General features: G+C 43.4%; 2 protein-coding genes across 2 annotated transcripts; one reads left to right on the top strand and one right to left on the bottom strand.

Annotated features, from left to right (window-relative positions):
* Positions 1 to 3,945: 3,945 nt before the first annotated feature.
* On the bottom strand, positions 3,946 to 21,450 carry LOC128712736 (protein Lilipod). Its single transcript, XM_053807611.1, has 11 exons — positions 21,376 to 21,450; positions 10,518 to 10,642; positions 9,899 to 10,038; positions 9,576 to 9,806; positions 9,413 to 9,481; positions 6,768 to 6,923; positions 6,500 to 6,658; positions 6,265 to 6,419; positions 5,957 to 6,188; positions 5,724 to 5,880; positions 3,946 to 4,285 (listed from the first exon to the last, which is right to left on the bottom strand). The coding sequence occupies exons 1-11, from the start codon at positions 21,448 to 21,450 to the stop codon at positions 3,946 to 3,948; spliced, it is 1,839 nt and encodes a 612-aa protein (XP_053663586.1).
* LOC128715984 (tetratricopeptide repeat protein 12) lies at positions 7,337 to 8,291 on the top strand. The gene is made up of 2 exons (XM_053810905.1): positions 7,337 to 7,467; positions 7,553 to 8,291. Exons 1-2 carry the CDS (start codon positions 7,337 to 7,339, stop codon positions 8,289 to 8,291), a joined length of 870 nt encoding a protein of 289 aa, XP_053666880.1.
* Positions 21,451 to 21,573: the final 123 nt, after the last annotated feature.

Here is a 21,573-nt window from a genome sequence, read left to right as displayed (position 1 = left end):
AAATACAAATACACACAGAAACGGTTTAATTTGTTCTTACCCCTTTTTTGTGTTGAGCTCGCTGTAAACAAAACGGCTCTAGCCGTTTAAAAAAAAATCCTCCCACTTTTCTTTACCCCTTTCAAGGTGACCGTGAACCGGGGACGCGAATGGGGTAAAGTTCCTTTTCAAGAGCAAGGTCTTTATTGTTGTGTTTTGTTGAAGCGCAAATCTTCCAATGACTACGTATGAGCGGGGATTGGGATTCTTACCCAGTAAACCACCGCTTCTTCTTGAACCAATAAGGTTGACCTTACCTCTTACTTTTATCGAATCCATAGAAATATTGCCCACCTACTCGGGGAGTGCTCAATTTGGTGGAGTATTTTACAACATTCTGACACCTGCGGTCTAAGAAACTTCATAGCTTTATGTACTCCTGTAGAACGATCAGAGTAGGCTTTCTCACGACGAGATAGTATAGTCAAGGTAGTGCAAGTTAGTCTCGGAGCCACAGAATACAACTTGGCGAAAGCTGATAACGTACGAATCTCTTAACAACCACAAACACAATTGATTAGGGAGCTGCGAGAGAGGGGACTCGTTTCAAGCCTCAAACCTCCACAGGAATCAACGTTCAAGTCCGCCTGCTAATTTCATCCCCCTCATACATTCGACACGTTCAGTGTGAGGTTTATACCTTGGACACATTACGGATAATCAATGAAGGAGTAAAATTATGACTTTAAAGCCCTCGGAGGAGTCCTGCGGCAAGAGTCCTCTAAATCGCTCACGGTCGAGCACCGTGGCGACTACCAATTAAACATTTCGGCTTCTGTCCCTGTTGCCTCATTGGCCTGAATTGATCCCACTATTTGGGCATACAAACCCCGGATCTCTCATGTTCATTTACGACTCGCCAAGTCTAAGCTTCTCTGGGGGACAGCCTCAAATGTCGCATTGAGGCAGGTTTGGCCAGTTGACCCCTTCAATGGACCAGTTCGTGACGATGGATTTGCTACTCTCACGCTGTACTACCAAGTAATATCACCGGAAAGTGATCGAACACACACCCATAGCTCATGAGTTCGCCTTCATCGAGCCAATGTCACCTTGGTTGACCAACAGGCCAATCAGTCTTTAACCACTGTGATGCAGGTAGGTATCAAAGCTGAGTCATCTGGCGTAGGTTCTGAGGCTTGAGAAGTTGTTAGTCCGTAGGCGCTTCAGCGAATCGGGCAGTTCTCTGGTTCCCTGGGACGGTCCTTTCTGCTTTTACAGGCTTCCCTGGTTTCTTTATGAAGTTTCTCTCATCTGTTAACCCTAAAGGTGTTATAGCTGCAATCACGAACACTGCTGGGTAGGATATCGTCATGAGCATGCACATCATTCTCATTGTTAGAATTCGATAGTCGAGACTAGTAGACTCTACAGATCATTAATATGTGCCCACATCGTGGCGTTGTAGTGCAGACATAAAACGACCATCTGCAAGAAGGCGCAGATGGTGGCATGTGAGACATGACCCTTGTGGCAGGTTCAACGGAAGCTAGAGTCTATAATAACATACGAAGTATTTCAGATGTCGGAAAAACTCGATGGATTCCGCGACCACACGTCCGTTTATCTAATCAACTTCCTTAGGACTGTTGATGATAATGAATTCAGTTTTCTTGTGAGCACTTTCCAGTTGCAGTAGCCTGCGAAGGTATGGGGGAAAAGGTGGGGCAATTGATTTTTTTCGTCAACTGTCACAACTGCGCAAAACGATTGCTTTTTTAGATTTTCAAAAGCGCTCTTTCATTTCTGAAGAACTGCAGCAGCTGCGTCGCCAACGTAGATCGCCCCACTCGAAACCTTGGAAGGATGTTCATTCTGCCTGACAGTCTTTGCTGATGCTCGTAGTGGTGGATCTAACGGTGGGCGGGGTAGGCTGCCAAGGGACTCGCCGTGTGGGGGGCCCCGAAAATAGCTGTTTAGTGGGAAAAACTGTATGAATTGACCTAGAAATGGGTCAGAAAATCGTCGCTTTAACCCTCTCCGTATGTTAGAGGGGCCCCGAAATGTATCACCCCCCCTCCCCCCCCCCCCCAGTTCTACAGTTATGAAATATGTCCAAAGCAGCCCGTTAAGGATGTTATCGGGCAGCCCGTTAAGGATGTTATCGGGCAGCCCGTTAAGGATGTTATCGGGCAGCCCGTTAAGGATGTTATCGGGCAGCCCGTTAAGGATGTTATCGGGCAGCCCGTTAAGGATGTTATCGGGCAGCCCGTTAAGGATGTTATCGGGCAGCCCGTTAAGGATGTTATCGGGCAGCCCGTTAAGGATGTTATCGGGCAGCCCGTTAAGGATGTTATCGGGCAGCCCGTTAAGGATGTTATCGGGCAGCCCGTTAAGGATGTTATCGGGCAGCCCGTTAAGGATGTTATCGGGCAGCCCGTTAAGGATGTTATCGGGCAGCCCGTTAAGGATGTTATCGGGCAGCCCGTTAAGGATGTTATCGGGCAGCCCGTTAAGGATGTTATCGGGCAGCCCGTTAAGGATGTTATCGGGCAGCCCGTTAAGGATGTTATCGGGCAGCCCGTTAAGGATGTTATCGGGCAGCCCGTTAAGGATGTTATCGGGCAGCCCGTTAAGGATGTTATCGGGCAGCCCGTTAAGGATGTTATCGGGCAGCCCGTTAAGGATGTTATCGGGCAGCCCGTTAAGGATGTTATCGGGCAGCCCGTTAAGGATGTTATCGGGCAGCCCGTTAAGGATGTTATCGGGCAGCCCGTTAAGGATGTTATCGGGCGACCCAACCCAACCACGCTTTTAGCTTCGTCTCATTTGATGGGCCTCGTATCAAACCCCCTCCCCCCTCCTAGAACTGATATTTCTGAAATCAGATAGTGACCACTCTCCCGGGGTAATTAGGGACCCCAACTATTATTCCGCCCAGGGCCTCCAAGGTGTTTAGTGCACCACTGGATGCTCGGTATAGACAACCAAGCGGAATTGTGTGTTTCTAGGTTGTTTCGTGTTTCGAACACTTTGGCGAGGTAGTCGATGGGTTTTTGGGCTAGCAAGTCACCTGGTGGCTTCCCTGGATTCGAAGCATGCCGAATGCCCGAAAACCCCAAGGATATTATCGGGACCTCTGTACCCTAGACTATGGATATCTACAGATTTTACCTTCACACAGAGAATAGACTGAGTGACTTTAGGGAGTTTACTTCCCTGAATGTACCGAATCCCAATGGGGTCGCTGAGGGCGAAAGCGGTTATCACTCACTTGTTCATTGGGCGTGTTAGAGCAGGTCTGCAAACGCAGATCCATCGCCGATGATCTGCCATGTCTATTGAAGGTGGCAGTAGACAGGTTCTAACGGTGATTCCAGATATATATGATTGATAGACAGATTCCAGATATATCTTACCTTATTTCAGAGGAAAAACAAACTTTTTTTTTCCTGAAGTGTGATACTCAAAAGGAAATAGTATCCAAAATTAATTTTTCATACTGCACCTGCGTGTTGCGTATAACTGTACTTTTAATTTTCGGCACACTTGTAAGCTTAAGATCTTAGTTTTTATGATTTTTAATTATGTATGAGTAGCTTTCGCTCCTCGTGTAAACTAAACGCAACGAAATAAAATAGGGACAATAGAAAAAAACAGCTATAAAAATAATATTCTTTTCCAATAATATCACTGAAATGGCAGATAAAAATATTTTTTTCTTGTGCGAATCGAAAATTATAAAACGATGTCGGTGGATGGCGCAAATGGATGATAAAAATTAATGCTATCGCTTAAATGTATCTTACTGCTGGTCACTGGTTGTGTATCGTATTCAAATATCGAGAGCAGATCAGCGTAGTTCGCTACCAATGGTCGTACCTAACATGGACAATTTTGTTGACAATTTGATAATTTTTGTTGTTGTTAAACTTAGTACCCGTAGTACTATTCATCGGCCCTTTCCTAACGTGTCTTTTTGTGGTCCACATGATCTACCCCGTTGGTAAGATGCATGGAAGGAGGTTCTTCTTTGGTAATGTTATCGTGGTTCCCATCGGCCCTGGATGCGTGAGGATGACGATGATGCACGGCAGTGGTGGTTGTTCCCTGTTCTACCGTAATCAAATGTTGCTGATCTTGGCCGACGGGATCGTTTGCGACGGTAACGACAGGTTGTACGACATGGCTGGTATGGGGATGCTGTGACGACGTATAGGCCGCCGGATGCAGATGGTTCAGCTGACCGGCGTTCTGATAAATGCTCAGCTCGATATGACTACTATAGTCAAACAATGCTTTCAGCCTGCATTGCATGCGTTCGATATGTGTTTTAATGTTCATAAAGAACGTAAAGATGAAATGTAGAACATGTACAGGTAGAGAGAAAATAAAGCGAGACAAAGAGAGAAAGAGAAAAATACAAACAGTAGTTAGAGCGATTAAAATTATACAACAGATGAAGTGAAGCTTATAGTAAGATTAATTCCCAGCGAGTAAGTTAGCTACAAATGTGATAGTGTTATGTGCAAAATATTGCATAAACTAGTTTTAGACGTGTGAAGTGTTAAAGTACGATTTACAAAAGCATACTATAGTTGCACAGTGCATGGTTATGCATTTACTATTTATTTACTACATTTTCAAATAAAATTTACCTACACAACATATTTTATTGTCCTTGCCTTTGCTTAACGAGCGTGAAAATTTAGAACAGTGATACGCTCCAATATTTTACGCTACTATATTCTGGGAAGCAATCAACCTGGTCGAAACATTACCTATCTCTCTATTATGCCCTATAATCTCAGTTCTGGCAAAAAATAACAGTCGAAAAAGCAACAATGGTTTGTCGGACGATATCAGATAATACCATTTCCTTGCCGGTCTTCTTCTCACATATTCTAGACTAGAATTCGTCTCCATTGTTGGAATTTTCCTCTCATCCAAACATGAACGCATTGTAATGCGGGTGTATCTTGAGTATTTTAAGCTAATATTGTGCGCGGATGACGATATGCTTGTTGTATGTTTCGTATTTTTTTTTAAATTTTAATATATTTTCCCTACTTTCCTTCAGGCTTTCACTTTCGACGTGCGAACGCGAACAATTTATCTAACTTCATCGAAGCAATATCTTCTTTTTAGGACACCAACAAATCAAATTACGTGCGTTTGTTGCTTTAAAATGCATTGCATTGTAGTGTGTATGATTGCTAGCAATGAAACATTATTTCGAGGATAAAGAATTGTTTTCATCGTTGCTAACATTGAAGTGTTCTTTTCGAACGCATACGGATGAAACACATACACAAACGATGAGATAAATGATAAATATTAGTTGGACGAATGAACAAAATAATAAATAATTACTTTAACCCATGGGCTCTGGGTGATGAATAAATTAGATTAAATAATATGAACGAATGACGTGTACAAATGATTCACAAACTAAAATAAGTACAGCCTGATAGAAAGCGTCCTACAAAATAAGTGCTGGTTAGTGGCGTGTAGCGTATTTCTATGCTGCTGAGTGCTTATTCTTTTCACTATACTCAATATCGGTACCCACTAGGGCGATGTTCTGGGGTGCCCCGTGATAGCAATGGCAAATAATGCATGGGACAAGGTTCATACGCGTTGCATCGTGCGTACGAGCGGTTAGAAAGCGCAGGCAAATAGGCGCACTTTAGTTGATGATAAACGTAAGGTAGCTAAGAAAGATGAAATAATTCTCCACTAACCGAGCGCACAACTCTCGCCTCACGGTAGCAGTGAACTTGTTAAACAGACAGAGCGTAGCCGCCGTCCCGAAGATCACATTGTACAGCAGCACGATCAGAAAGTTGCCCAGCCATTCGATCTGGCCAAAATCGCCGAGCAGATCGAAGTTTGTAATACCTGTCGTTCGGTGAAATAAAAAGATATTACAGAGTTAATGATACGCGTACGACGTTTGTGAATGTTTAACACATACCTAGAATACGCGCGAGTAACGGTAGCGCTGAGCTAAGGATAAGCACGAGGCCACAGTTGGCTATCAGCTGAGCAAGCGATGTTTTACGCCGCTGTGGCCGCACGTTGCGCATGAAAGGCATTGTGTAGAGCCCAACGGTGGATGTGACACCCAGGTAGGTGATAATACACACTTCCAGTGTGGCTCCCAACGGTCCCAGCTTTGATAGGGATGTGATGCCAAGTGTGAATTGCTATAAACAGTGTTAAAAGAAAGATATCATGGTGAGTACGAAGGTTTGAACTGTTGCTACCATTAATTTCCCTTACCCTTGTGCTCAGCGGTACTGCCTTGATGCCGATCAGCAATTCCAGGGTGTTCTGCACTACCAGCAGGACCGTAATGCCGGTGAGAATCAACAATAGCAGCATCGCTATCGGATAGACCAGATTCCTCTGAAGTGCCGAAGAACTGCGTTGCTTGTCTGGGAAGGCAGCAAAGAACACAAAAGTTTAATAAACATACAAGAAACCAGAAATGGTGGCTGCATGTCACGGAACTTACCTAGCACTTTACGTTCAGACTCTAGCTCTCTCAGTCTTTCAAACAGCTTGACCGATTCGTGCGTACTGCCATTAGTGGCTGGTTTGATTTGATACAAATCATCTAGCCCGGAGCAAAGTTTGGCAGGCGTTAGATCTATCGTTGTTACGCTTCTTAGTTCTGCAAAATGAAAACAGAGAACAAAGACATAAGTTCATATCGATAACACATCAAATGATGTATACTTTATGTACTTTTAATGATTTATTCATATATTATAGGGTCCTACCTATGTTAAGGTTGGCGTTTGCCAATTTACGCTTAACGGTGGCCTCCTCAATGTTGAAGGCGTGGAATTCTTCGTTCACGTCGCGCAAAAGGTTTGGTTTGACCAGCACTTGGCCCACCACACCGAACAGTCTTACGAAACCCATTGGGGTGCAAACTAAAAATAGATATAAAAATAAAAAAGGTAAATAAGGTTGTTTGCAAATATTCTTTTAAAGTCGAAATTAAAAGAGCATCGCACTTAGTTCTTGCATGGCTTGCAAATAATCTCACCCATTTGGTGGATTTGCGGCAAAAAGTGGAAACAAACAACACGTTCGCCAGCAACGGTTGACGGTTGCTACGGTGACGAACTTCGCATTGAGCAGTCCTTGGACGGTGGCTTCCAATCAACAAGCGAATTTGTGCAGTTAACAGCGCGTATTACGGAGCACAGACAGACCTATCCTTACGCTACAGTTAGTCGACTGGCAACCAACCAAGCACCTGGTGGGCCTTTTTCCGTGAGTCACACTTTGTTTGGGTGTATCGCTTTTTGAACCACATTGACTGAAAACATCAGACGTCAGAATGATGTCCAAGGAGGACGAAGAAGCGTTCGAGGCAGGTTTAAGCAAAGTGGACGAAGTAATGAGAATACTCAACCTGATGACCAGTGGTGACAAAGCCAAGGAACAAATGGGTGTCGCGTTCGCCGATCAGTAAGTGCAACAAGGAAACATCATTAAGAATGGTTCCTACGGTCTCAAGCCGTGGCGTGGCTCATGTGTGGGTTTATTTTCACAGATTTCTTGGCACCGACAATGCCACAAAGCGAAAGGAGGAGACGAATGTGGAAAACTTTATCGTGCGCGTCAACCAGGAACGGACGGTTATCAACACAGCCGACGATCCGCCACTCGAGCAACCGATGCAGGACAAATATGCGTTTATGGCCGAAATTGAACGCGATGCGGCCAGACGTGCGGCGGAACGACGCGAACGGGAACAGGTTGCCCAAGGATTACGGCGGGCCGGTAATCGAGCCTTTCGACGTGGCGAGTACGAACAAGCGATCAACATGTACTCGAAAGCAATCGATCAAATCCGCGACAGCCCAATACTGTACAACAACCGTGCGTTGGCCTACGTTCGGATTGAGCTGTACAAACGCGCGATCATTGATTGTGACTTTGTGCTGAGTAAGCTGGACGAGAAAAATTTACGCTCGTGGATCTTCCGCGCCCAAGGCTATTACAGGCTGGGTGAAATGAAGGCCTACGAGAAAAGTGTCGCCGAGGCGCGAAAGCACAATCCCCGAGAGCTACCGTACATTGATCGGATTGTGCGAGAAATCGAGGGCAGATCAGGGGCGACGGAAGTAGTAGTGGTGGGAGATGCCCAAACGGAAGTGACTGGTGCTGAGCAAACGGGAGAATCCACAGATCAAGCGTCCGGTGCGATGGCCCAGGATCGCTTCATCACGAAACCTTTACCCATGGACGACGTACAATCCACTTCATCCGGAGAACTTTCGGAAGGTTAGAAGCAAACCAACTGCTTTCCAGAATGTCCCGGACGTCGCGCATTGGTTGTACAATAAAATATCTCTATGCGAAAACCTCCAGTGAACCAAACGTGGTACATTTTGTGTTCCATTATTCTATACTCTGCAGTGCAGAGAACTTATAATCTGTACCGAACAAACTGACGAAAAGGTGAGTGAAGCTAATTTGATTTTTTCCACACGCTACTTCCGTCTGCAGGAAGCAACCTTCGGTTTGATTTTGATGAATCGTCTACCGACAGAGTGGTTTTTGCGGTTGATGCGCGTTTTGTTTACATGTTTATTGATTAAACTTTTCGTTACGCTACCATCCGTATCGACAGACAGGGCGTCCCATTGCTGTAGAAATCCATCAGCCGCTGCTGGGTAACTAAGGCAAGACAACTAACACAAGCTATGGGTCTAGAATTTGGTCCAACCACAGCGGAAGGGATTTCATGTTGTCCAACAACGTTATTATCTATGATGGATTGTATCTCCGGAATTTTGCAGTTGCATCCTGTGCAGGTCTGAACAGTTGAAATACAACATTTTGCGCTTCTTATTTTAATGAAAGTTTCAATATATAAAAAAGGTGTCTCGAATCGATCGCAGGTTTCACTTTTCATGCATCTACGGGGCATAAATATGATGTTTTGAGGCGTCTCCAAAAAATGTTGTCGTGGACCGTGACAACCCTCCCGACCAGGTTGATGTTCATGTTTGTAGGGTGCTCCATACAATTTTTCCTACTACATTGTGCAAAATTATGGTGTACAAAAAAAAGGAAATAAAATATAATCCTCAAACGCCTTGAAGAAATTAAATCCCGCCAACAAAAGAAAAGAAAAATAAATTCTCTTTTTATGGTTTAAAGCTTCCGAATAAGTCAAACCGACAGAGCTGATACCTGACACCAATATCAACATATTCTATTACATTCTTGCATACGATATTCCGTTCGCGGTTTACAATTGTGTTGACAAGATGTGTCGATTACATGCTCTGTGTATCATAACAAAGCTTCTCGAGAAATGCATTAAATTAACAGTCAATTGCACTGATCGCAGCTGGAAAAAAGGTTGAATTGATGAAAAGTATGACAACCGGACATCACTTACCTAATAGTAACAGTACACCTAAAAAGGACACACACGAGTACAAAAATGGCAAATGGCATCTGGCTAAATCTGTAGAATTGGTTTGATAAGCAAAAAAGAGAACAAAACCGGAATGAACAATCAAATGACAATCGTCGTACTACAGCTACAGTGTGACACTTACTGAAGAGTGCCTGAAATGTGTTGCTTTCCGGATCGCGCAAAGCGGATATGATGTACGTTGTGGCAAACACGATGAAAGCAAGCAGGGAAAACACGGTAAACGTTTCGTACACCCGCGCCATAATGCCCTTCTTGTGACCGCTAAAGCCGGACGACTCGGTAAACAGATAGGTGAAGGGCAGCAGCACAAACAGCGCCAGATTCGAGAACAGAAACACGTAGTTCCAGAGCCCTGTACAAAACGGAAACAAAAGAATGGAGGCATTAGTCAGTGCGGTACGGGTTCGAAGTTTGGAGGTTGGCTTTTTGCACCACTATACATACCTTGTATGAGCGAGCTGTTCAACCATTTCACGTAGTAGCTGTTTGGGTAGAGGATGAGCACTTCGTTGCTCGCGATCGAGATGGGAAGTAGCAGGGCGGCACCTACTGCCACGGACAGAGAGAAGGTGCATAACCATAAGCTGTAGGTGCAGCCAAACGGCGAGCATAATATAAAAGACAAAAGCACATGTTAAAAATAGTTAGTGAAGCGGAACAATGGTGGGCTTGATGGGATTGGTTTATTGTCAAGTAGAATGAATGCAAATGTGCATTACGAATAACGAATCGCACAGTACGAAGACTACAAACGTCCATGAAGCTGTGTAGGCAATAGTGATGGGAATCCAATCCGACACAGACGTTGAAAACCTTAACTCAACTCCAAAAACAATCCAAAGTCGTCTCGAATCTGGAGCTGAATCTAAAGTCAAATTCAGAGTCGAATTGTTGTCCCACCGCTAGTAGATAAGGCGCAACAATTAAATAAGACAAAATGAAATGAAATTGAAGGTAAATTTGGTCTTCCTTGAATAACCTAACACATTAGATGTTTTAAATGAAGAAAAAAAAAATTCATTAATTTTGATGATGTACGACGCAAAAAAAAACCATAGCTTACCTTATGCGGTACACCGTAATTTCGTCGTCGTCAGTAGCGAACACGTCGTCCCGATCACGCCTACGGAAGCGATTGATCAGTGCGTAGCTTCCAAGATAAAGTAACAGAAACAGTAGCATGAAGATCTGCAAAAGAAAACAAAATATGCTTGCATAAGTTTTGGGTGAATCGACCATAAAGTTGTCAGATATTTAAACTTTTATTCTAAAGTTAATGTATTTTAATTGTTCATAAATATAGCAACCATTAAGTCCCATCCCCATTGAAGCAATTTGAAAATCGATCACGCTCAATTGCACAATCATTTCTACCCGAGAGTTCAATGATCCACCATCCATCCTGAGTGATCGAAACAGCTTTCCAAACTCGACTCCATTCCTCCAGTGTTGTGTCCCACACTGCACTGGGGACCACATGCATTCCTTCCACCATAAAACCGCACACAAACAGGCTGCACCATCAACGGGTTTTGCGCGACAGTTCGCCTCCATATGTGTATAATACGGCTAGGGTCTTTAGGTTAGGTGTTCCAGTTGCTATTTTCGGTTCGGTTGAACCATAAGTTAGTGGAGTAACATTGGTTACACATACGTGCAGTGATTTTCTCTTCTCGGTGCAACCATAATTGCATTTCGCAGAAGAAAAAGCAAGGTAAAGCATTCAATTAATTTATACATTATAGTAAGACTATCTTAACGACGTTAAACAACAGAAGATCTGGGTGCTTAAGCAAATTATGTTTCCGTAAAACAGCCTGTTTTTACTACATCAACAACCAGTCAATGTAACGGGAAAAAACCACAACTGAATTGTTGTTGTCGATGCTCTTCCCAGCGGTCTCTGTGCTAACGGAAATGCTCGTTTATTTTCTTTTTTGCATGATCAGTAACCAACAACGTTTTAATCTCGATCTGGAAACCAGATAGTCGGGCCGTTATGCAGTATAACGCAGAGACGCAAATCGAACTCTGCAATTACGATGCCCAACAAAGTGGAAAACAGACTGATTACTGCAGCTATTGTGAGACTGTCGAAGATCGAATTTGCTAAAATGTTCCTTCAATTCGTCATAGGAACAACAACTACGCGAGAGGTCTGGGGGACTGCCATTTCTGGCTTTCTTTGTCTATATTTACGGATGGGATTTTAGACCGGTCCTGTGGTGTGAAAACAGGCTCCGCAACCAATACACCGCCGGGCCGCCCAAAATATTTACCATACTATTTCGAACATCTATCAGAGCGAATCGAATAATGTGGTAAATATATTATATTGGTTAATTTGAACTATATCAAATAAACAAAATTGTTCTCTAACCAAATCATGTGAATAAATATTAATAATTCCTTTCAGATTCGTTTCACTTCAGTGAAGAATTGATTGATCAGTTGATTCAACTCAACAGTTTCATTAATGTTTTAAGATTCCAAGACATGCAAGCTCGAAAAAAATGAAATGAAAACTTTCATATGAGTTGTTTATATGAAACTTCAGTGAAGAAACAATCGATTCGCGGTTCGACTATCAAAAGATTCATGAATGTATTATGATTATTATGATTTTATTATTTATTATCTTCAAACACTCATTGAAAACCTAAAAAAATTTTATTTTTCGCTTTCGAATCGTCCTGTAGTTCATATTAATCTATCTTCATATTGATTCATAGCCATCGATTAGGCTTAACGATACATTAAGATTCATGAATCTGAATCATGTTTACCCAACACTAACAATGTTTATATGTGACACTTTATCGTGGCTTTTTCGTGTTTCGGAACAAACAGTCCGTCTGCAATCCGTCTAGACACGGATGATCATATCGCCAACAATGCTTCTTCAAGTGCTCAATTGCATAGCAAATATTTGACCAGAACAGTTAACATACACTGACAAAAAGCTCCGATCGTCACGCCATTCCTTACATTTCGTGGCCGAGCGGAACCCTTTCCTTTTGGATGTTGTTGCGCCAACCGAAACCATACGGTTTGCCCAAAATCACGTGTTCACGTGCCATGGGAGCGGTCCATGGCAAGGGGTGTATGTATTTTACTGTCGTTAGGAAGGAAATGTTTTATTTATGCAAGAAGGTTTATGAGTTGTTTGACGATTTACCCAATTCAGGTGAGGTTTGGCTCGCCCGTTGTGCTGGAATGGGTTGGTTGGAAGAGAATTGGGTATGTGAAATTAGTTGCCGATTGCCTTAAACTCCGTTTGACAAATGCATTTTGTTCTGATTCCATGGACCATGAACGTTTAATATTGATGTTTGTTTTGGGGAAGGCATGTACAGTTCAACGTTTCTGCCGACTTTCAGACGTACTGGAGCCGTTTCTTAGTCATGAGTCTGAGTTTACAATCAAGCCGTCCAACTGAATACTAATGGGCAAAGAAATGATTAGGGTCATGTTACATCTTTCACATTTCGTATGTGAGTTCATTTCATTAAATGCAAATTAGAACATCCTAAATATTTACATGTCATTAGTATAATATTTATAACTTAATTATAACATCAGGGATTCATAGAACCAACAAAATTCAAATGATCATCCATGCTTCTTTGAACTTCATATAGCAATCTGGCACTGATGAGAAGAACCAATGCGATAGATGAATTACGCTTTTTCGGAAATATGCTAAAAAAAAACTCCCGTTTTGAGCATTTTTCTATCTTTACTACATGTGCGCAAAATACCAAACACCATTTTCATGGAAGGCGATAAGAAAGTCCACAGAGACAACTTTAGTCTACATACAATATTTAAAACAGCTTAAAAATTGATTATAGAAGATGATTTTAAAATAAAACAATAAATTAACTATAAAGATCTTAACACAAAAAAATGCAATTTTCTTCCGTTGAGAAAGTCCATAAAACTCTCTAGCAAAGTTTGTTCACCCCCACCGGCAGTGACACAGGAAAAAAAACATGCAAAACAACACAACCGATTCCAATCAAATCAAATTTCTAACTATGAGCTAAAAATACAAATCATCCAATGTTTCCCGCACCCTACCCACTCTGCGCTCTGTGTTGATACAACCATTCATAAATTCATTTCCTTGCACAGTGTGTTGCATGACTGCATGTAAATGATTTCCACCCTCAAATGGGTGTGCACGCAAAGCAAAAACACTGGCCCGGCCTTTTACTCCAGAAGAAAACGACCAACATCATCACAAGTCATGCAATACACCCGAAATGATCTCGTACATCAGACACAGGCACGAAATACTAACCAAACCAACGATCATGCCGCCAGTGTCTGAAGCCAGTGTGAAGGAATGCACTTCTGTTATGCATTTGTTTTGGTCTTTTCTTCTTCCTTTTTGCCTCTAAATCTACAGATGCATGTCGGGCTAGTGTTTCTGAGTTTTTGTTTTCGTCCCACGCACAGCACCGGAACGCGGAACCACGGCCACGCCACGTAAAAAATGATAAGTGTCCGCTGAGGCGAGGTAAGCAGAAATTGCGTGCGAGAAGATTAACAACAAACAAGCGAACAGCAATCGTGTTTCGCTTTCGTTTGAGCGCAATGCAGCGGAATGGCGCATGTGTCACGCTGGTTGTGGGCAAAGTTGAATCGCGCCGCCGTCCGAAACATTGACCTCAGGTCCACTGGGCCATGCTGCAGCTGAGGCATACGTTTTGATGCCAAAAGTGAGGTTACACTGTTTAAAAATACCGTCAGAGCAGCGTCTGAGGTTGTTCCAAAAGCGGAAGACAATTGTTGCTTGTACTGTGTTGTGAACAAGAGACGAAAAGGAATCCTTTGTGCAGTTCCTTATATAACATTTGTTACAAGTGATTATTTACATTTTTTATTCTACTAAAGGTATGGGAATAACTTACAGAAAGCTAACAGACCAAAAGGGTCACGAAGGGTAATGCCAACACATGTTCGTGCGCGACTATTTCGTCTCGATGATTACGTTTTACGCACTGGTGTTCGAGCAGGGGACACAAAAGCAAATGCTGCGTATCGCGCCGGAAGCTGCTGTAGTTGCGACACTTCTAACGTCGCCCCTTGTGGCACATACAAAGAGAACCAAGACTGAACAAGGGTGAGGGTAAGTAGAACCAGCTTGGAATACTTTATGTAGGGGATGGAAAAAAAATGTTGCGCAAAAACGGTGAACGCTTAAGAGAACAAAATTGATCGAAAATGAGTTGTGCACCGTACAACATTTATGTTAAACATGAACAAACGTTCTAAAACTATCTAATTGCCAATACGGAACAGTAGAGTAAGTATCTTTTTCCTGTATCTAAGCGCGATTAAATCTAACTGCTATCGATATGCAGTGCAACAAACACAAAGCAACACTCAGCCAGTGCAGGTTTGCAGTCTCGTATGTCCAGCTGATCGCATGCCCAATGTTTACAAAACAAAGAACACAGCGCGTCATACCGTGCATTGCCGTTCCCCAACGACCGTGTGGGGTCGTCGTAGTAAACAAAACGTTACAATCCCGCCATTCCTTCGCCGAATGGCCAAGCCATGACGATATACGACACGACGGCTATGTTTACATTTTCACAACACAGCCGAAACACTTCAAAACTATCGTAAATAAACGGTAAACGCGCCACCGTTTCGGGCGGTTCCATGTGCTTCCAACCCGGTTACAGTGTGACGTGTGTAAACAATAAATCATACTATTCGCTTTATCGCTCCATCCTCCACACTGTGTGACGTCACGTAAATCACTCGATTTTACGTGGTGCATGATGTCCGGGAACGGCTCTTCTGCAACGCCTTGCCGAGTCGCACACATGAAAGGGTAGCATGGCAGAAGGTTTGATGGACACTGTTGCAAAGTGGCCCGAGGGCACACGCAATGGTCAATAATGATAAGCGATATCGCAGATAAGCGGACAACATTTTGCACCTGCACACATTCCACGTACAGAGACTAACTTTAAGCGGTATCGATTTTCGATCAGATTTTGGGAGTGGAGTGGAGATCGTTTAAGTAATCAAAAAGCAATATTCTTCCACGACATGCCGGCAAACATTTTAAGTTTTATAAACATGTAAGTTACATTATATCTCCTATTCGCGGGTTTCCCAAACATTCTTATTTTGATTTTAATGTTTTGTTTTCCAAATTGGTCTGAGATTATTGTTCTAAATTAAGAAAAAAAAGGTTAAACAATGCCGTCTGAGCGAATCCAATAAGTTTCTACTTTTATCTACTTTTATCAATGTTGTCATTCAATATTTTCCCCAAAATGGTAAATGTACTACGGAATTCTGTTACAGAAAGGCAAACAAGAAACTACACGCTCCCAAGCATTCAAGATAAGAAAATGACACGAATCGTACATATTACATGCATTCGAACTTCACCATATTGCTCTGTTTTTCCTTACCCTACCCTAACAAATATGGAATCGGTTGCCCAATGCTTGGGTCGCAGAAGATGTTTCCAACCTGAGGGCTTCAGTCTACCTGATTCCAGCGTAAATGTAGTGCGTGATACATATTCGCTTTCCTCGAAAGAAAAACCTTCAAACTCAGTTCTTTCGTGTGATCACTGCTCAGTGGTCAGTTAAATCTAAGTGAAACGATCATCTCTAGAATGAGGGTTAGTGATGGTGAAATTGGGCTTAATGCTAAGCTTGAAAATTAATTATTCCCCATTTTGTGCCTTCAGCTTCAACCACACCGCTCATCGACATTACGGCCTGAATGTATACTACTGTTTCTGCTGGGCACCGCACTGGTGCTGATTGTCCATCTGTACGCTCGTGCGGTGTCCGTGCAGAATGGCCTACAGCCGCATAAACGCAATCAGGTGTATACAGGCGTGAATGTGCTCACCCCGGGACATATGGGCGAACCGGTCATAATTCCCTTAAACCGTGGTCAGGTACCGAGCAGTGTGCGGGAACAGATAGCGCGCGGTTGGCAACGGCAGGGCTACAACCAATTCGTTTCCGATCTGATCTCCGTTCGACGCGAGCTGCCGGATGTGCGCGATCCTTGGTGTCGTCGGAAACGATACCACCCGGTGGGGTTGCCGCCGGTATCGGTTGTGATCGTGTTCCACGATGAGGCACTCTCGGTGTTACTAAGAACGGTACACTCGGTGCTAAGCCGTACACCGCCGGAGCTTATTCGAGAGATACTGCTGATCGACGATTGGTCAAGCTTGGGTAAGTGTTGTTTGGTGCTTTTGGAGTTGGAACATCCAAAGCTGATCATCTGCACGACTCTTCCTCATCTTAAGTGCAACTCAAAACATTCTTGGACGATTACTTCCTGCCCTACAACGAAAAGGTGCGAATTCTGCGAACACCGAAGCGACTCGGTTTGATTAAAGGACGAATATTCGGTGCGAAACGCGCCACCGCCGAACACCTGCTGTTTCTCGATGCGCACTGTGAGTGTCTGGCCGGGTGGTTGGAACCATTGCTTGAGTTGGTAGTCAATCGGGATGGTGGCGAGAGAATGGTAGTCGCAGTACCCACAATCGATTGGCTCAATGAGACGACGCTCGCACTGCAGGTTGGCACTTCCAGCGGACTCTACGGTGCTTTTGATTGGAATCTCAGCTTTCAGTGGCGTCCACGGTATGATCGCTATCAGACAGAAGAGGAGGTGAGTCCACTATTCAATATACATATTTCGCTCAACATTCAGAAGGAGTTAAATACACCATACACCTCCATAGAACTCGCTGGAACCTTTCGACAGTCCGGTCATGGCCGGTGGATTATTCTGTATTGAGAAGGCATTTTTCGCCCACCTAGGCTGGTACGATCCCGGACTGCAGGTGTACGGTGGAGAAAACATGGAACTATCGTTCAAGGTGTGGATGTGCGGCGGAACAATTAAGCAAGTGCCCTGTTCCCATGTCGCTCACATCCAGAAGCGAAACCATCCTTACATCGGGGTAAGGCTCGAGTTCGTATCGTCCGAAAATGCGAGCAATTTAACAACTGCTTTGCCTATCTTTCCACCAACAAGAACTACACCAAAGAGCGGGAACTGACGATGAAGAACAGTCTTCGTGTGGCCGAAGTGTGGATGGATGAGTATGCAGAGGTTCTCTACCGATTGCATCCAGACTATCGGACCCTCTTAACGTCCCACAAACCAGTAGATGTGGACCTTAGCGAACGTCGGCTTCTTCGCAACCGGCTGGCGTGTCGATCGTTCCGTTGGTATCTGGAGAATGTTTTCCCCGAGCAGGATGACCCATCTGAAGCCCAAGCGATGGGTTGGATCCGGAACGAGCATCAATCTGGCAGCCTCTGTATTAACTGGCCGATGAGAGATCGTTCCCTAGCGTTGCTTCGATGCCACGGTCTGGGAGGACAACAGATCTGGTTCCATCGGACCGGCGGTGAAATAACGCGCGAAGGACACTGTCTTGGTGTGGTAAACGGTGGGGCACAAGAATACCGAGTAGCAATAGTACTCTGCAGTTCCCAGGGTAACTCCGATGCCTATAAATGGCTCTATCGGCGTCAAACAGGCCAGCTGGTGAACATTGCTAGCGAACTATGCTTGGTGCCGGCAGAGAACCGTTTTCGTTTGCGCGTGGAACGATGTGATCCGGTGGAGGTAAATTCCAGTTCTGGACCGGATGCTAACCGCCAAAGATGGACCTTTCAGATCGATAAAATATGATGAATTTTGTTGTTTTTTTTTCGCTCAGGATAAATAAATTTGGTTTAAATTACACCGAAAGAAAGGCAGCTTCGAGAAGAAACTAGACATACGGCTTGGAATGCATAGAAAACCGGATGGCGCATGGTGAAAGGAGAAAACTATCTCTCCTGCGTTCACCAAATGCCGGCGTGCGGGGATTGCTAATTTTGTCGACCGCTCGCGTACGCTAAAACCACCGCAGAAGGCGCCATTATCACATTGCGCCCGATGACGGTTAGCGTAAGATTTGGCGAAGGAAAACAAAAATAAAACAATTACCGACAAAAGGAGCGCTCGCGAAAAGATCAATGACAGCGATCATGGCCGCACTACTCGCCCTCTCGCTTCACTCGCAAACCGCGGATAAACCGCAATGGTAATGATCTTATCTTTTTTTTACATGCACCTTCGCGCGCGGACGGAAAGGAAAGTACGCAAAGTGCTAAGTTGCTATATATAGGCCACGTGTGCGCCCAGCATTGAAAGGGGTTTACGGACTGGGAATGCTTTCGCGATTAGTTTACTACGGTGTGTTAGATTGCACCCAGTCCGATTGATGAAATGTGATGCAACGGTATGAGGCGCGTTTCAACAAAAGCGTTCGTTTTTAAAAAAGGAGATGTAATATTTGTTTAGCAATAGATTGATGCGTCAATTATTTTGGCAATAGAAACCTCACTACACTGGATTCTATTGATTTTACATCAACAAGATCTAGTTTCTATTTTATTTTTTAAAAAATTGTTTAAATTTTATCTGAAGTTAATGAGACGTTGCGTTCCAAAGCTTCAAGCCGAAAATTGAAGTAATATCTGATGATTATCGAGACCATGCGTTCAGAGTTTGCAGATGTCATAACTCTTAAAATTCTTAATCACACAATGATCATAAACATAACATCCTACGTACGATGACAGAACATTTATCAGAGATTGAAGAAAAAATAACAACATTGTTCTAGTACCAACGGTTGTGGACTTTGGAACGTCCACCAATTTCAACAGGTGCCATATTACGTCGAAAGAGTTACCCAATGAGGTGCAAAATAATAATTTTTATAGCTGAAAAACTTTTGATTTTCACTTTTATTGCACACTCTCATCTATCTTTCCCGAAAATAACCTCTTCTCAGACCGCTAGAATATATTAAAATGATTTATTTTAACAGTAAACTGTAAATTTAATATGATTAAACGGAACTCAATTATGAAAATTTTAACCATTGTCCAACTGTTTCTGTTGCCACTTGTGTAGGTGGAACAGTAAACTATTGAAATAACGCAATATTGTTCAACAAGCACTTCATTAAACTAAACCCCTAATTGTGGAAAGGAAATGTGCACGTTTTAACACTTCGGCGTTAGAAAACTGCAGCTGGCAGTCGATGATGTCCGACATCTCGTGGCATTCCAGAGCAGAAATAGAGAAAATAGTCTGCAATGGTCTGGCAGCTGTTGGGGCATGCGAATGCAGCAGGTAAAGGCTGCTTTTTCCTTTGTAGCATTGTTTTACTTTTGCCTGGTTCTCCTACCAACAATGCCAACCAACCAACAATACCAACAGATGTGCGTTGCTTTCGATAATAGTCGAAGATATTGAAATTATTTTTGTTTTGTGGTTGTTTTTTTTTCGTATAAACCTAATCTAATTTAGGTTTATCCTTAAAATGCATTTGGAATTTAATAGTTGTTTAAAAGCTAGAATGATCAAAACGTAAACAAAGAATTTTGTTTGTGCTCTTCAGTTTCATATGTTAAACTGTATTCGCCTCCTTGAGATCTCCGTCATCGTATACTTGAGATCTCTTGAAATCACTACAAGTGGCATTCTTGACGTCGTGTTCTAATTTAGAGATATGAACAGATTCCTTATGCGCACATCATTTAACAATTTTACGAAATTTAATTGCTCATAAAAAATCCTACCCAAACCAAGCAATTCCTACCCACACCAATGGAGATTCCTAACCTAGCAGCATTCATATACAAGTGTTGCTTAAAAGCATGCATACATCGCCTTTAACAAATCGATATCAATAAAGGGGTAGCAATAATTCGGAGGTATGAAATAGGGCCACCAGCGCGCAAATGAAGGTCGAGACGTTGAAAGCACCGTAAAGGTTGCACCCGAAGTTTCGCCGCAGTCGTTCAAAGCTACACATATTTGCAATTACGCCTCATCGCTTCCGTTGGTTGAGAAAGTCATTAGCAGAAAAAAGCCTTAAGAAAAAAAAACCATCAAAAGAGCGTTAAAATTGTTCTGTGCTTTATCGGATCGCTGAACAGAGCTGGAAGCAAACTGTCTGTTTCCTTGGCAATGCTATCCAATCATTATTGGGTGTGATGGTTGGGGCGAGGGTAGGCAAAACATGCAGAACAATAAATGTAACAAACCTCCTCCCAACACTTTGTAACGGATCCTCCCCCAGCCTACCGTTCCAACCCGGCTACACGCACCATTTTCTGTATTGCCGGACGCGATAACGAATAAGACGCGAATACGTGGTACATGCCAGCCGGCTTCACGTTTCTCCTCTTAGCCACATTACAGTATGCGTTTGTGTATCGCAGCCAACTGGAGTATCGCAATCCAGGTATGATGAACGAAGAGTGATTTCTAATTCGTTGCCAACTATGCATTCGTTTCTTCGTCTGTCGGGTTTGCTTTTCTTCGCTCCCATCCGTAGATTGTTGGTATGTATTTATTTGTAGCCAAATTAAACACTGGAAAGCGCTGTACCCAATGCTAAACACATGTACTCACAATTGCCAACCATCGTTATCAGGGGCAATTGTTTGTAGACTTTGTCTTATCGTGTGCCATACCTTTTGCTGTATGGATTATTCACCGCGAGCACGACAGCTGTCTTGTGTTTTGTTCTGTGAGTTACTTTTCCGATGCTAATTACGCTTCTGTGCGAAGACCCGAATCGGATGTGAGGTCAAAGTCGACTGTGATTAAATGTTTCTCCTCCAACAATACCCTTTGTTTTTGTTACGCAATGCAATATTATGCCAGCTTGGATTACGCTTAGTAGACATTTTACAAGCTACCATATTCCCTGTCAGGAAAAACTGATGCACTCGGTAGCACCGTTGACACCGTGACCTAATTTGGGCTTCTTCTGCGCCAGGGAGCACCAAAAAAAGAAGGCTTTTTAATGCATCACCCAATTTCACTCGAATACTTACGATATGCTCTCGAACCGTGTTGTGAAACATTTGTTCCCGTATGTCGGGCACTTCATGCTCCTCGTCCTGCTCCATAGCGTTCAGGACGGCGAACAGTTGCGTCGCGTTGAGTGTAATTTTGGTGCCGTTGGTGGCCTAGCACGGCCACGAAAGCAAGTACAACGGGTGTTTCCTGAACGATAACGCCCAAACGAATAG

The sequence above is a fragment of the Anopheles marshallii genome, chromosome 3 (genome assembly GCF_943734725.1).
Source record: "Anopheles marshallii chromosome 3, idAnoMarsDA_429_01, whole genome shotgun sequence".
NCBI lineage: Eukaryota > Metazoa > Arthropoda > Insecta > Diptera > Culicidae > Anopheles > Anopheles marshallii.
The sequence above is the reverse complement of the archived record's forward strand: the minus strand, read 5'-3'. Positions and strand labels throughout refer to the sequence as shown.

Excerpts from the sequence above, each read along its gene's own strand:
- LOC128712736 (XM_053807611.1), bottom strand. The coding sequence starts at position 21,450 with ATGGAGCAGGACGAGGAGCATGAAGTGCCCGACATACGGGAACAAATG. Across the intron at positions 6,420-6,499 it reads GTCTGAACGTAAAGTGCTAG|ACAAGCAACGCAGTTCTTCG; the intron begins GTAAGTTCCGTG and ends CTGCCTTCCCAG. Across the intron at positions 6,189-6,264 it reads CAGTACCGCTGAGCACAAGG|CAATTCACACTTGGCATCAC; the intron begins GTAAGGGAAATT and ends CACTGTTTATAG.
- LOC128715984 (XM_053810905.1), top strand. The coding sequence starts at position 7,337 with ATGATGTCCAAGGAGGACGAAGAAGCGTTCGAGGCAGGTTTAAGCAAA. Across the intron at positions 7,468-7,552 it reads GGTGTCGCGTTCGCCGATCA|ATTTCTTGGCACCGACAATG; the intron begins GTAAGTGCAACA and ends TTATTTTCACAG.